Source organism: Mchenga conophoros, linkage group LG22 (assembly GCF_057382185.1).
Source record: "Mchenga conophoros isolate Kocher_MC1m ecotype Shallow Benthic linkage group LG22, M_conophoros_male_GT1.1, whole genome shotgun sequence".
Lineage (NCBI taxonomy): Eukaryota > Metazoa > Chordata > Actinopteri > Cichliformes > Cichlidae > Mchenga > Mchenga conophoros.
In genome coordinates, this window is record NC_140546.1 from 31,129,049 (window position 1) to 31,144,595 (window position 15,547).

At 39.4% G+C, this 15,547-nt stretch overlaps 1 protein-coding gene across 4 annotated transcripts in view; it reads left to right on the top strand.

The window, feature by feature from the left end:
* LOC146549724 (CMP-N-acetylneuraminate-beta-galactosamide-alpha-2,3-sialyltransferase 1-like) overlaps window positions 1–15,547 on the top strand; it is a 96,190-nt gene that overhangs the window by 72,163 nt on the left and 8,480 nt on the right. For all 4 annotated transcript variants that reach the window (XM_085261971.1, XM_085261972.1, XM_085261974.1 and 1 more), the window contains 2 exons: window positions 4,713–4,892; window positions 12,991–13,036. In XM_085261971.1, coding sequence (XP_085118097.1) covers window positions 4,713–4,892; window positions 12,991–13,036 — 226 coding nt within the window. The remainder of the gene's footprint in view (window positions 1–4,712; window positions 4,893–12,990; window positions 13,037–15,547) is intronic.

The window sequence follows — 15,547 nt, forward strand, 5'->3', positions numbered from 1 at the left end:
GAACTGCAGTGCCTGGCACTTCCATGTTGGGTTCATTTCTTAGCTTGGTCCACACTTACGGACTGATAACATCTTTAGGAACTGGCACCAGATGAACCGATCATCGCTGAACCACACAGACAACAAACTTTCAGTCACTGTTTGATTTCATCCATAAATAAACATTCAATAAGTTACGATGCCATGAATTGATAAGCACAAAGCAGCTGTTAATCCACACTGTCAGGTTTGCTGCAGTGTTAAACCCACGCAGTGCTCCTGTTTGAAATGAAATGCTTCAACTCCAGAAAACCATCTGAGGTGGAAAAAAATTCAAATGAATCCTGTAAATATATGCACATTTCAACCTGCCTCTTAGATTTGAGCCACTAAACTTGAGTGAGGCTGGTTGATGCTCAAATTACTGCATTTATTTATTTTTTTAAACTTATAAGCCTCATTCACCTCTGCTATAAATACCACTTAAGAGATCTGTCATAAATAAAAAGATTTCCTCTCTGATTTTCCTCCCTTCACTGAGAATGAGTTATGTGTCCTGTTTTTATGCATTCCCTTAAAACACTGTTGACATTTTATAATTTCCTGAATCTAATTTCCTGAATCTATCTATCCTGAAGCAACTCTATGTTGCTTCAGGATCTGAATATTAACTATTGTTTGATCGGTTCAAAAAGATATCAGTCAGAGCCATTAAATACGTTTTTTAGGCGGGTTTTTTTTGCCCATTGATGTCTTCTGTCTTTTCCTGGGTATTTGTGGGTTTCCTGTGCATGAGATGGGCTTTTCAAAGGCCCACTACATCTGCTTTGGTTTGTTTCAAGCCCATCTGGTGCAAATTTCCAGTGCCAAAGGGGTAGTTGAAGCATAAGTTGAATATTGATTGAATATTGTCTGATATATTTGCTTCCTTAACATAGCTGACTCCACACGCACGCCACAACATTAAGTGAGCGAGCAGCCCACAACAAGGTGGCTTGTTGTGTGCCCATACACATTTGCATTCATGTAGTACTGACCTCTGTAGAGATGCATGGCAACATGTATGCAGAGGCTGAAAAATGAAGCCAACACAGAAGTGCTAAAAACTGCAGTTCCTTTAACAACCACTTGTCAGTTCCCATTTAAAGATGATGACTGACTGATAACCCCGCCCTGTCCTCCAAATATGGTCACAAACCGACACATGCTACGCAGCCAAAACGTTAACAAGTCTACAAAGTGGGGGAATAATGTCACCAGTGGTTACGTCTATCTTTTACATCTACACACATCTTTTCTATGTGCACAGCAGGTCTTCAGACGAATCACGTCCATTCTTCTAGTTAAAATGAGTAGCAATTTTCTACTATTGAGAGAAAGATGATAGAAAAGTGCCTCACAGTGCCTGCACTGGTTTTGTAAGATGTTAAATTAGATATAGTTTGCTGTTGGGGTTATTTCTGGGAAGATGGAGCAGGGTCTGTTTTCCTATTGTGTGTCAGTGGAAAAGGAACAATATCTGCATCGAATTCTATTAAAGCCTAATCTTGATTCCAGTTGTCTCCCAAACACCTGCATAATAGCTGGGATGTAAATTAAGGGCTAAGAAAAGCTAACACAAAGTAATGTGGTGCAGATGAAGAATATATCTGAATGCACTGCAGGAGTAATGAAGTCTTCACATTTTACTATTTGGTGTTGCTTGGCCCTCTTCGGCATACTTTTTCATCTGCTCTCGACGGGATGCATCCATTTGTAGGGCAATTTTAAAACCCCCAGATGCTGCAGTTACCATTAAGGAAGAAATCTACCAAAGTATTCCTGTCAAAAAGTGCTTTTTTTCTAGTGACATATTGCACCATAAAGCCTATCATCAGTGCTTCTCTTCTTCCATACTTGACAGTTTGAGCTCAGTCAGAGCCATAAACCTAGTTTGTTATACATGAACCTCATCAAAGTAACAAAGGACTACCAAACAGCTGTTGAAACCTGACTGTTTTTTCCCTGAAATGGTACCATTACTTACAAATAGAAAATAAACCAATGCTTCTTCTGTCACGTCAAGTATAAAGTAGACTAAACAGTGTCTTTAGGAGTTCTGTAGGTGTATTAATATGAATGGAGATATTATGTAGTTTAAATGCTTTATGTATCATAATATTCAGTGGTGTGCTGTTAATAACCGCAGTCACATCTGGTGCCGCAGCTTTATTACTAGTAACACAGCACTCTCCTCTGTGAGTAACTGCCATTCCTACCGCTCCACAGCTACTTTTGTCATCTGTTGCATTAACACTGTCTTCGTTTTCATGAGCTTGTTTAATGTTTGATGCTTTTTTATAAAAGGCTTAATGGTTCAATTACATATTTACAGTTACAGCTACATATACTTTATTCTTAGACTCAATGGCTTTGCACGAATAACAGTTCAAAATTATTCTCATTGATGCTTGCTCAGGTTCTCGGTGCAGCCCCTCAGTTTATCCATTGTTTAGAACGAACCTTTTTAGCTGCTTTCCCTTTAGCTGAACTTTCTTCTGATTGGCTCCCCGATGTAAACAGATGATCTAATGGTATGTGTGTGGTGCCTTTGATGATCCCACCTCGAGCTCTCTGAGACGACCAAATCTATTCTAATTTACATCATACAGATTCAAAAGTTAAAAGCTAAAAACTGAATTTTTAGAGCAGCCTGATGCCCGAGCTTTTGGGCTTTAGAAACTACTTAAACACTGGCTGACCTCATTACTAAACGTTTCCCATGTGTAGCATAATCATCCAGCCTTCTCATAGTATTTTGCGTGTGTGTGCTTGCTGCCTGTATGTTGAGTGTTTTTTACAAGACAAGGACACGGGCAATTTGTTTCATTTTTTATGTATATCATACCAAATCACAAAAACAGTTGCCTCAAAGCCCTTTATATCGTAAGGTAAAAACTCTACAATATTACCAAGAAAACAGAGAATATCCTAATAATCATATAACCCTGTATGGGCAAGCACTATGGCAACAGTGAGAAAGAAAAACTCCCTTTTAACAGCAAGAAACCCCCAGCAAAACCAGACTCAGGAACAGGCAGCCATCTGCCTCAACAAGCTGGGGTGAGTGGATGAAGACAGGACAAAGACAGGCTCTGGGTGATACAGTACTATAAATAAAAGGGGGTTGTTTCAAATCAGTTCAATTCAGTTTTAGATAATAGTGCCAGATCACAGCAACAGTCACCTCATCCTACAATAATACAGAGCAAACCCAGCAGTCAAACAACCACCTTTGAGCAAACACTTGGCGACAGTGGGAAGGAAAAAAGGTCGATGCTAGTATACTGGAGAAGAGAGTCAACCCATTAGTTGAAACTCAGATTCAGGGGAAACAATGCTGTTGTCGTCCTGACTGTGGATCTTTGGCTGGACCGTTCCTTACAGGCAGGAGTAAAGTCATTTGAAAAGGACTCAGAGTAGAGCTGCTACTCCTCCACATGGATAGGAGCCAGCTGGTTCAGGCATGATGCCAACTGGACACCTCTGGGTGAGGTGTTCTGGGCATGTCCTACTGGGAAGAGGCCTGGGATGGACCCCAGATAAGCTGTTTGATGTGAAAGGGAGGCTTAGGCTGCTGCGTCTGTGACCTAGTACCAGATAAGTTGCTAAAGATGGATGGATGGATATTTAAGGATCAAAATCATTTGCCATATCAAATTAAAAATAAGTTCATGAGGTTTTAAAAGAAGGTTTTCTGAGAAAAAAGAGGGAATTTCCAATTTTTATATGTTCAAATACCTGAAATTCACTAAAGAATTGAAATATTCTACTACCATATCCGGTCTAAAATAAAAAATAATATAATATCTTAAGCCCTGGGCCAAGCATTTCAGCACCAATTAGAAGTAAAGTAACAGTCATCCGCTCGGGAAATATTTTCCAGATGCTGCAACCGCTTTCTTAAATTTTACTTTTATACCCAGACTGTCACTGTCTCAATTTGTGCAAGGTCATTTCAAATGAAAAGTCGCAACATCAAATAACCCAAACATTTTTGTCAACCATAAATAGCTGCAGCAAAAAGAAGAAGAAAAAAAACAATTAGTCTGTCAGGAGTCAAAATGATTCAAGAAGCAGTCTGAAAATATCACATCTCTGTCACCCAAGAGTCAGTAATGAGGAAGATGATATTGCCCAGACCAGAGCGCTCAAAAAGGTGTTGCTAGTTACATAGGAGGTCAGCTTCATGATTTCTCTTTCCTCTGTGTCACTTTCTGCCATTGACCAAAACCAACTGCCAGTGTCAAGCTATGTTCCTGCCAATTACCGCTCCAGTTTAAGAGAGTATTGTTTGACATAATGAAAGGGATGTTTCGCCTAGCTTGCCAGGTGGTAATTGTTGATCTCAAAATTACTGTCTGGATGCCCAAAAATGGGAGAGCAGGACAAATTGTGCTTTTTATTGTTGTCTTTGTCTCTCACAATCATGGCTGGTTTTGTATGACTCAGCGACATGTGGTTTGGGTGACATGAGAGAATCTTGATAATTAAACACATGGTCTATAAGACAGACCCTTTGAAGATTATAGGGATTCGCATAACAGCAGCCAAATGGTTTCCATCTTTGTAACATGTGGGTGAAATAAAACTCACTTTGAACTGTCGAATGAAAGACAAAGATGGCAAAAGCACTAAAGTGGAAAGAGAATGTGTGACAAATAACTCAGAAAAGTCTTCTTCTATTTCTGCAGGATGAACCAGGCTCCCACCAGTGGTTTTGAGGAGGATGTGGGCAGCAGGACAACTCATCACGTCATGTATCCAGAAAGTGCCATAGACCTGGACAATATTACTAGTCTGGTGCTGATCCCTTTCAAGACTCTGGATCTGCAGTGGATTATTAGTGCTCTGACCACTGGCACTATTAAACAGTAAGTGAACATTAAAGCTGCGCTCATCTATAATTCCACATTCAAAATGGATTAAATATTGATGCATAATGTGAAAGACTGTCAGTGAAGAACCCACAGAGAGTTGTAACATAATGTCATTCTTCTCACTAATCTTATATTATGGGCAGCAACTTGTTTAAATTCACCCGCTCTCATCTTTACTGTTTCCACCTGTAGGCGGTGGACAGGCTCCATCTGTTCACCACCAAATTGCTGCCAAATTTAACAGCAACATATTCACTATTTAGCAGCTAAAGAGTTCTTTTTTTTCCTGAGAAATCCTATGTTTTTCAGTGAACTCCAAATCAATGGAGAAATGGCGCTTTGAACCTTCTGCATGCCTAAAGCTGGGCATATATACGGCTATACGGCTCGAAGCTTTGATACGACCTGAGTGCTCACACTGTGCGTCCAAATTTGCGTCTAAATATTATATAACTAATATATAACACAAAATCTGTCTCTCTCTCCCTCTCTGTCTTTCACTCACACAGACACACACACACGTACCACCATCAACTTTGCTAAATTGCTAATGAAGAACATAATTGAGCAGCAATGTCCATCCAGCTCTTTTCTCGGTTGTTGCAGTCGTGATAGTTTTGTGAGGCCACATCGAAAAGGTTTGCCAAAGTTCTACAAGTTGGGCCTCCACCGCTTGTGTCCAGATCACACGCTGCACTGCCATTCTGCTCTGTCTCTGTCATTTCCATTTCTGTGTTTGTGCATGCGCAGTGTGAGAGGTTGCATTAAATCGACTCGTGGCACTGCTTCAGCAGTGCAATACCCTCACAGGAGGCGACCAGGATTTCAAACAGGTTTGATTTTCTCGTGGCCACACGATTGCTGATTGGGAGCTGGCGGCGAGGTGTTAATTGCTTCGCATTATCCCATGTATACTACACGATGCATGACACACGATTAAGGCGAAACTCGTGCCGATCCCCAAAATGGTTGCATAAGTGAAAAATCATCCCAAAATGGGCCAAAAATCGCACAGTGTATGCCCATCTTAAATGGGTAGTTTGTTGTTAACAAGGTCTAAAGTGACTGTTGCATTGCCCACAACTGACCTTGAACATGTCACTAGCCTATTGCAGATGAACTCAAAGATAATAAAAAAGGCCAGTTGATGCTTATCCAGAATTTAGAGCTGTAACAGTAGATGTCACAGGTTTTCCAGAATGGATACATAAATGTTTAGTCAGTATGAGCTCATTAGAAGGTTTTGTTATTTTAGCTTTAAAGAAATGTATTAAACAAAATGTATTAAATTGTGGAATCATTTAACATATCATATTTTTATGTATAACTATATTGACACTTAAAATTGATCAATAAAAATAACTTAAGTCAGAATTTTTAGGTCCAAAAATAGATTTAGCCAGACCTGCAGCAGCCAGTTTTTATGCAGGAAAAATATTTTGTTCTTTTGAACTGTATTAATTCTAGACCGACCATAATGTATTTATAAGAAGTTAATTACAGTAAAGCATAAACACAGATCACAGGTAATTTTTTTATATATAATTAGCACAAAAGTGTGTCAAAAATCCGGAGCCAAAATGATAATCTTTCTCTGGCCGATCACTTTTGGAATCTCGCTTTTTAGTCTATTAAAAAGTAACAACACTCAAAAAAGAACCTCTGGGAAAAAACAGAGTTTGCTGCAAAACTGATTGTTGACAAAAAGAGCAGGGTCATTAGTCAAAGAATCAAAAGTGTCCCCAGAATGTTTCCCATAAGCACATGCTCCAACAGTGAAAAGAGACTCTTCTGGGCCCTCACTTATATACAGGGTGGGCCATTTATATGGATACACCGTAATAACATGGGAATGGTTGGTGATATTAAAGTCCTGTTTGCGGCACATTAGTATATGTGAGGGGGCAAACTCCTCAAGATGGGTGGTGACCATGGTGGCCATTTAGAAGTCGGCCATCTTGGATAAAACTTTTGTTTTTTTTAATAGGAAGAGGGCCATGTGACACCATCCATCCATCCATCCATCCATTCGCTTCCGCTTATCCTTTTTCAGGGTCGCGGGGGGCGCTGGAGCCTATCCCAGCTGTCATAGGGCGAGAGGCGGGGTACACCATGGACAGGTCGGCAGTCTCTCGCAGGGCCAACACACAGGGACAGACAACCTTTCGCACTCACATTCACTCGAACATTCACACCTAGTGGCAATTTGGATTGACCAATAAACCTATCCCCACAAGCTGCATGTCTTTGGACGGTGGGAGGAAGCCGGAGTACCCGGAGGGAACCCACGCAAACATGGGGAGAACATGCAAACTCCACACAGAAAGATGTGATGGTAGAATTGAACTCAGGACCTTCTTGCTGTGCGGCAACAGTGCTAACCACCGTGCCACCGTGCTGCCATGTGACACATCAAACTTACACACATCAAACTTATTGGTAATGTCACAAGAAAAACAATGGTGTGCTTGGTTTCAACATAACTTTATTCTTTCATGAGTTATTTACAAGTTTCTGAACACTTATAAACTGTGTTCAATGTGCTGCCCATTGTGTTGGATTGTCAATGCAACCCTACTTCTCCCTCTCTTCACACACTGATAGCAACACCGCAGGAGAAATGCCAGCACAGGCATCCAGTATCCGTAGTTTCAGGTGCTGCACATCTCGTATCTTCACACTATAGACAATTGGCTTCAGATGACCCCAAAGATAAAAGTCTAAGGGGGTCAGATCGGGAGACCTTGGGGGCCATTCAACTGGCCCACAACAACCAATCCACTTTCCAGGAAACTGTTCATCTAGGAATGCTCGGACCTGGCACCCATAATGTGGTGGTGCACCATCTTGCTGGAAAAACTCAGGGAACGTGCTGGCTTCAGTACATAAAGAGGGAATCACATCATCATGTAGCAATTTCAAATATCCAGTGGCCTTGAGGTTTCCATTGATGAAGAATGGACCCACTATCATTGTACCCCATATACCACACCAAACCATTACTTTTGTTGGTCCAACAGTCTTGGAGGGATCCATCCAATGTGGGTTAGTGTCAGACCTATAGCGGTGGTTTTGTTTGTTAACTTCACCATTCACATAAAAGTTTGCCTCATCACTGAACAAAATCTTCTGTGTGAACTGAGGGTCCTGTTCCAATTTTTGTTTTGCCCATTCTGCAAATTCTGTGCGCCGATCTGGGTCATCCTCGTTAAGATGCTGCAGTAGCTGGAGTTTATCTGCCGAAGGGATGTTCGACTAATGCCACTCTCCAGTGACATGCGGCGAGTGCTACGCTGTGGGCTCTTGCTGAATGAAGCTAGGACAGCCACTGATGTTTCTTGATTACTGACAGTTTTCTTGCATCAACATTTTGGCAAATCCAACACTGAACCAGTTTCACGAAACTTAGCAAGCAATTTGCTAACTGTAGCATGGGAGATGGGTGGTCTCGTAGGGTGTCTTGCATTGAAATCTGCTGCAATGGCCCGGTTACTGCGTTCACCAGATATCAAAACAATTTCGATCCGCTCCTCACGTGTTAACCTCTTCGACATGTCAATGGCTGTGAACAAAGAGAAACTTGTAAATAACTCTTAAAAGAATAAAGTTATGTTGAAACCAAGCACACCATTGTTTTTCTTGTGACATTACCAATAAGTTTGATGTGTCACATGGCCCTCTTCCTATTGAAAAAACAAAAGTTGTATCCAAGATGGCCGACTTCTAAATGGCCACCATGGTCACCACCCATCTTGAGGAGTTTGCCCCCTCACATATACTAATGTGCCACAAACAGGACTTTAATATCACCAACCATTCCCATTTTATTATGGTGTATCCATATAAATGGCCCACCCTGTAGAGCAAAGAGCCACCGACTCTTGTCTTTGTTATTTAAAGTAAAAATCATGTCATGTATCACAAGCATACACAATATACAAGGATCGATATGCTGGCTACACCATGAATCGTCACTCATATGGCAAACATATCAGGCACAGCTTGACCTTTCCAGCATGCCTGCTACACAACACATCCCATCTACTCCCACTGTGTTCTGCCTGCTGACTGTATGACAGCATACTGTGGCAGTGCCAGCATGTAAGCATAGCCATGAGGTCAAATAGAGTTTAATTCTCAATAGTTACACAGAGTTCAGTTAGTCTATTTTTATTGTGTAACTAGACAATAAAAATGTTTTTCCACACAGGTTTCATGTAGCATAGATCATCCGAGAAGCTTCTTCAGTTCTAAGGTCAAATGGTGGGGACCTTAGAACTGAAGAAGCTTCTCGGATGAGAGGCGAAACGTCTTCAAGCAACTTAAAGAAGTCCAGACACTTTTCTTTGCAATCTCCTTTGACTACGATGACCTGGATGACTGAGAACCTTCACAGACATTCTCTTTTATTCCGAGTTGGATGTGATTTGCTTCATTTACCATCTCATTTGTCACTGGAATCAGCTCAAACATTTTCACTAGCATGGAAATGTAAAAGCCCCAAATGCATAATCAGGCATACTTCATGTGCAGCATTCCCAGATTCATTTACATCCTTCAAATACCAGATTGTCACAGCAATCAGACTTGCTCAATATTGCTGTTTGTCACATAACCATAACAAGGATAATCACTCACTTTGAAATTTTCCAGTAAATTTCACCTTCAGTTGTTTCACCCCCAGTGAACCATAATCATTAGCTTGATTACTGGACATCCAGGGAAAAAAATGAAGTCACCGCCAATTAATGCCACTGCCAATAACTCAATCACGCCAGCATGTTAGATGGTGCAAGTAGCCAAACAAATATTGCCCATAAATATGCAGTTGTCTTCCAACTCTGCCAAAGCAATCATTCTGCATCATTAAATTTCACTTTGCTGAGAGTAATGTCAGCATTAACCCAACAGCCAGTAGATCTTAAGTGGGAGATATGAGTTATTATCAGTTATTTATATTGTTTTACATTTTCTAAGCTTGTTAAATTAAATGGGGCTTTGAAAGGACAGAACTAGTTAAATGGACATATGGCTTTCTGTTTCTGGATAGGAACAAACCTTGCTGTACACGCACAAAAAATAAAATCTGACAAATCTGCATAACAGCCTGTAGTTAAATAAAAGAACCAGAAGGGCCTGAAAACAAGTTGTCATGTGCAGTACTGTGAAAAACTAAGGACACTTCTATAGCTTGTAGAACCATCTTTGATGCAGGAATTTTCTGTATGACTGTCGGTCACTCACGTCATTGCTTTGACCCACTCTTATTTACAAGGTTGCTTTAGTTCATTGAGATTCGCAGGTATTGTTTATGCAAACTAGGGCTGGGTATCGTCACTGATTTCTAGAATCGTTTCGATTCCGATTCACAAGGTCCCGAATCAATTCGATCTACAATTCGATTCAAGTCGATTTGAATCGGGGAAATTTTGCCTCAGACAGTCAGAAATATTATAATTCAGATCATGCATCAGTACATGTCCATATTTTTATATCTATAAAAATAAAGCTGACACTTGCGAGACTTTATCAAAGGTGTAAGCATCACAGCAGATGCCTGTGTCAAAGTAACTGAGGATAAAACACAAAAAAACACGAAGGTGATTTTCCTGGCCTGGGATTCAAAAAAAAAAAATTCTGTAGTAGATCAACAACGAAAGAAAACCATTAATCAACATCTGAACATTACCTGATGCTGCTGAAGGTTTCTTTAGATGCAACTCTATAAAGCTGTTGTGCCACTTTGTGGAACGATTACTAGTGGAAGACCTAGCATTACCAAGAGAAAGCTAACCACAAAAGATTAAGCAAATTGGAGGCGTTTTGTGTCTGCAAAAAAGAGCTCTAATTAGATTGCAGTGCAAATAATTGCATAAATTGTAATTTATTTTTATTATTTTTTTAAATTATTTGATTTATTAAAATCAGTTCGGTAATATATATATATTCCTGGAAGGATTTTATAAATTTTATTTCTACAGAAGAAAGTTGAAAGTGGGGAGTTTATTCAACAACATTGTTATAAGACCATGAACCAATGAATCTGTATTATATTGAAGCTGTAAAAATTTTTAATTGGTATATGCTGAGTTTTAAGTATAACTAATAATCTGATATGCATAGAAATCTGTTGGGTCCATGAAAAACTGTTTTTTAAGGCTTGAAAAGTCGATTCCCACCTTCATAGTCGTCGCAGCAGATGGCTGGCCGTCCCTGAGCATGAGGTCTCTTCCTGTTAAAAGGGAGTTTTTCCTTCCCAATGTCACCAAGTGCTTGTTCAAAGGAAGCTGTTTGATTGCTGGGGTTTTCTCAGTATTGTTCTAGGGTCTCTCATTTTGCACTAGATGAATTAAATTGAATTAAATTGAATTTGCTTTGCGTATGTGAATCTTAAATAGGATCTGTGAGACTCTCCTTTCTCTCACAATAGAGTCCTGTCTTTCACTTTAGTGACTATATTGTTGTAGGACAGCCATGTCTCCTAATGCACGTTTATGGAGGCTGCAGGTCTGTCCGCAACTAAAATATTTAGGAATTTTCAGACAAATATCAAATGGATGCATATTTATTTCCCACAGGCTCCTCTTGACTGGGTCTTTGCCCCCACTGTGCCCACTTGAATTCCTGGAAACACTTTTCTCTGTACCATCTTCTTTCTTTAAATGAGACACACTTAGGGTTTTTCTGACAGCTAGGATGGGTGACTAAAATGTAAGCACAATTACTTTGCAAAGGCCAAGAGTTTGTGTTATCCTATTCGAAAAGAATGTATGTTATTCCTATTTTTTTTTTTTACCATTTAATAAGTTTAACAAATTTATACTATGTTCAAGTAGAAGAAACCTCTATTAACAATTGAGTGTAAACATTTTTTCTTTCTTCACTTTGCTGCATTTTCTTTTGGTTCTTTATGAAGAATAAATCTGAGGGTTTCCAAAAAAATCTCTCCTGAAAAATACCCTACATGCTGCCTCTGAGGCCACAACCTTGATTAACCTTTTTTCTAATTAAACATCTTTATCTTTATTGTAGTTTGCCATGTATTTAGTTTTCATTTGAGCCTAGTAGTTTATCATGCAGTGTGTGAACATATGCACAAGCAGAGTGTGGAATTCCCATGGAGTGTAAATTAAGTTTATTAGCTTCTTTATTTAGGAAAGTAGAGAGTCCCATTTTTTGCATGTGTCTCTGTTTCCATTTGTGATGCGCTACAATCCACACAGCCTAAATGCAGCCACCTCACAGCACTGCACACACACCTCTATTTAAAAATCATGTGTTGTCACTAACAGCTCTGATGTGGGGAACGATGCAAAAAAAGAGGCTGACGGTGAGCATTAGTCACTGTAATGACTGCAAACTCTGTTCATGAGGTTTTAATTACTTTGCCTGATACAGGTGAGGAGGGACACTGGGCATTCATTTTTATACATCATCAGTGGCATTTCATTACAAACATGTAACCTGCCAGATGGTGTTCAGCAGAACATTTCAGGGGATGCTTTAGAGCTGGGGTATCAAACTCATTTTACATTATGGGCCCCATACAGCCCACTTTGATCTCAAGTGGGCTGCACCAGCTAAAGTCCCTTTTCTGTCAGTATAGAGAAGTTTATTTGTACATTTAATCATGAAGATTAATATTTTCTTAATATAAGGAAAATACATGCAAAAGTATGTTTCTGTAATACATGATTTGGGCTTAAATTATTAGAAGTGAATGTGTAAAATTACAGAAGCAGTTCTGGTAACTCCAGACTGTCCTGTAAGTATAAAACTGAAAGTTTATATTTTTTAACAAATTTTGTTTCAACGATTGTAAAAACTCTGTTTATCTATTATTTACTCACTTTGTTATAGTAGGACTGCTATGGTCATGAGAGAAGTCTTTATTAGTAAGAAGAGATTTAAAATTTATGAAAATAAAGTTAGAAATCCAAAATTTATGCCATCCTTCACATTCTCCAAAGCACTCCAGCTAGCTGGGTTGGAGTCTTTGTTGGGCCAATTCTGGCCCCAGGGCCTTATGTTTGACAACCCTGCTTTAGACAATTCAATGGTCTAAACTCCTGTAATTTTTCTTGTCTTACAGCACATATTTACCTGTGATGTCCAGGATAAAGGCAAATAAAGATAAGGTGAGTTATGACTTTATTACAGCATCAGTAGGCGCCGTTGTTTCAAGAGGAAAATGGGTAAATGACTTTTAAAGAGGGTTCACTGTTGGAGATTCACTTAAAAACAAACCGCTCACCTGGATAGTGTTTTAATAGAAACAGCTGCACTGAAGCCAACTGAGTTATTCTTATGCATCAGTGTGATATAAAAGGAAAAACAGAAGAGCAATTCTCCCTCAGCCAAGTGAGAATCTCAATGACGACGTGATCAGACTGCCAGTAAGAACATGCTTGAAGGCCAGATGAGTCATCCTTCACCAAGTTCTCAACAAGTAGATGAGTGCATGGGTGAACATGTAAGAGTAACGCATTAAGAAAATTTCCACGCATTAAACAACATAGTTCCAAAACCAATAATTTATTTGGAACATACAACAGCACAGGAGAGCCTGTGGAGTGGTTATGAACCCTCCCGCTAATGGAGCAAGGCTTGCGAGCTTGTCGAGAGCTGCACTCTGATAGTTTCCACTTCAAGCATACCACATCAATTTGGCCGTCTATTAAAGACGCAGAATTTTTCATGTTCACACGTTCAACCCTTACACCAGCTTCCCAGCATTCACCTCTAGGCTCCTGGGGAATTTTTACTCATCTCTCCCAAATTTGTATCTGTATCATATTTGCAGGGGCTGATGAGCTCTGAGACTTGATGCCAAACTCATAACTGTATTCAGCTGTTGTAATGAATAAGTCATTCCAGATGTGAAATGTCTGCCCGAAATATAATGAATGTAGGCTACAGCAGCGGCCCTTATTTCCCTTCACGCCGGTGATCAGTCATCGGTCACTCTGTAGCGTGTTGAGGTTTGCGTTGTAATTTCAGTCCCTCTTGCAATGCAAGTGTTACTTTCAGCTCTTGTTTGTGACCTCCTTGTTCAAAGGAGAGTGATTTTGTCATTTTTTAACTCCTTTATATATATTTTTAACCATTTGTGAGACAACATGTTGAATTTCTTGGCATTAGCAACAGTAATGCCAAGTGTATCACATTTGATACATGAGTTTTTGAGGCCTCTGCGTCATCATTGTGATTGTTTTTAACCATAACTTTAATTCCCTTATATGTTTTTGTTGATTTAAGATAAACTAACTGTGAGCAGTAAATTGCACAGAAATGCCAGATGTAGCAAAAGTTATACAAACTAAAACTTATAGATGCAAATTTATTTGAATTTTCTGGCAGTTGTTTCATGGTTCAGGCTTTAAAGGTTTTAGAAAATGATCAGGACGATTAGAATGCATAAATATTTTATAATAAAAGTACTGACATTGAAATGTTTGTGCCATATTTTAGTATGACTTGAACTGCGTATAAAGTAAAGGTGCAATCGGTTATGTTTTTTGTTCACTTCACAAAATTAGACTGCCGTTGTGAGAACCCCAGCAGGGTTAGAGTCACTGCAAATCCATACAAAGTTTTGAGTGAGTACTTGAATTTTTATGAAATGCACTGAATCATTTCTATCCTGATGTGAACGTGTCACAGACCCTGGGTTTTTGGCATTTACTGTTTGATTTCCTATATTTAGTGTTCTGAGTCTTTGGGTTTCATTTTCTATTTAACAATATTTTCCTTGTAGCCTCAGTTTTATATTTATGTTTTCTTACCTTTAGTTTTCTGATCTAGTCTTCTTTGATCATAGTTATGTTGTATAGATCACTTCCTTAGGTTTCAGGTTTTCTGCCTCTCTGGTGTTTCCCTGTAATTTGTTGTCAAATCTCCATCCCTGTGCCAGATGTTTCTTATTATACCTCCTGTTTTGTTTGGTAGTCTTTTGCTCCTGGTGCCTTATATTTCCGTCCGTCTGTGCCTTATTCCGTCTGTCCAGCCAACTGCTCCCTTTTCACCTGATTAGGCCTTTGTGTTTTTAATAGCTTCAGTTGCCCTTTGTGTTTGTCGCAATGTCTGTTTATCTCACTGTTGTTTGTTTTTATGTGTTTGACTGTCATGTATTCTGTTTCTCTGAATTTTTGGACAGTTTTCCACCATTAAAGGTGAGCCTTTAGTTAAACCTGCCTGCCTGTAGAGTTTCTGCCTGCTTGTAAAGCTTTTGGGTCCAAAGTCCTTCAAACTATAACAGAATGGCTCCAATGATGACAGTGCACTCATCCACTGGTCAGAAAGGGTCATGGAGTGGTTTATTGTGTATGAAAATTATGTGAATCACATGCGGTGGTCTTCACTGCAATCATAGCAGAAGTTCAGTGCTTTGAGGTAATTGCACACTTCCCGATTGCATATTCTTTTTAAATAATCGTCACATTTAAAAGATTCAGCCCATCAAACAAATTACAATATTATTCAACTATAGCTTGTCAAAAAATAGAATGCAGTGTTTCACCCTCAGCTGTGAAAGGCTGATGGGTTATTGCCATTACATGATCGGCTGCCTTGGCATCAGAGTTTTTAAATGCAAAAACGAGCGAATGAGGTGAGGTAGGATTTTGAAATTGAAACCATAGGTGCATCTT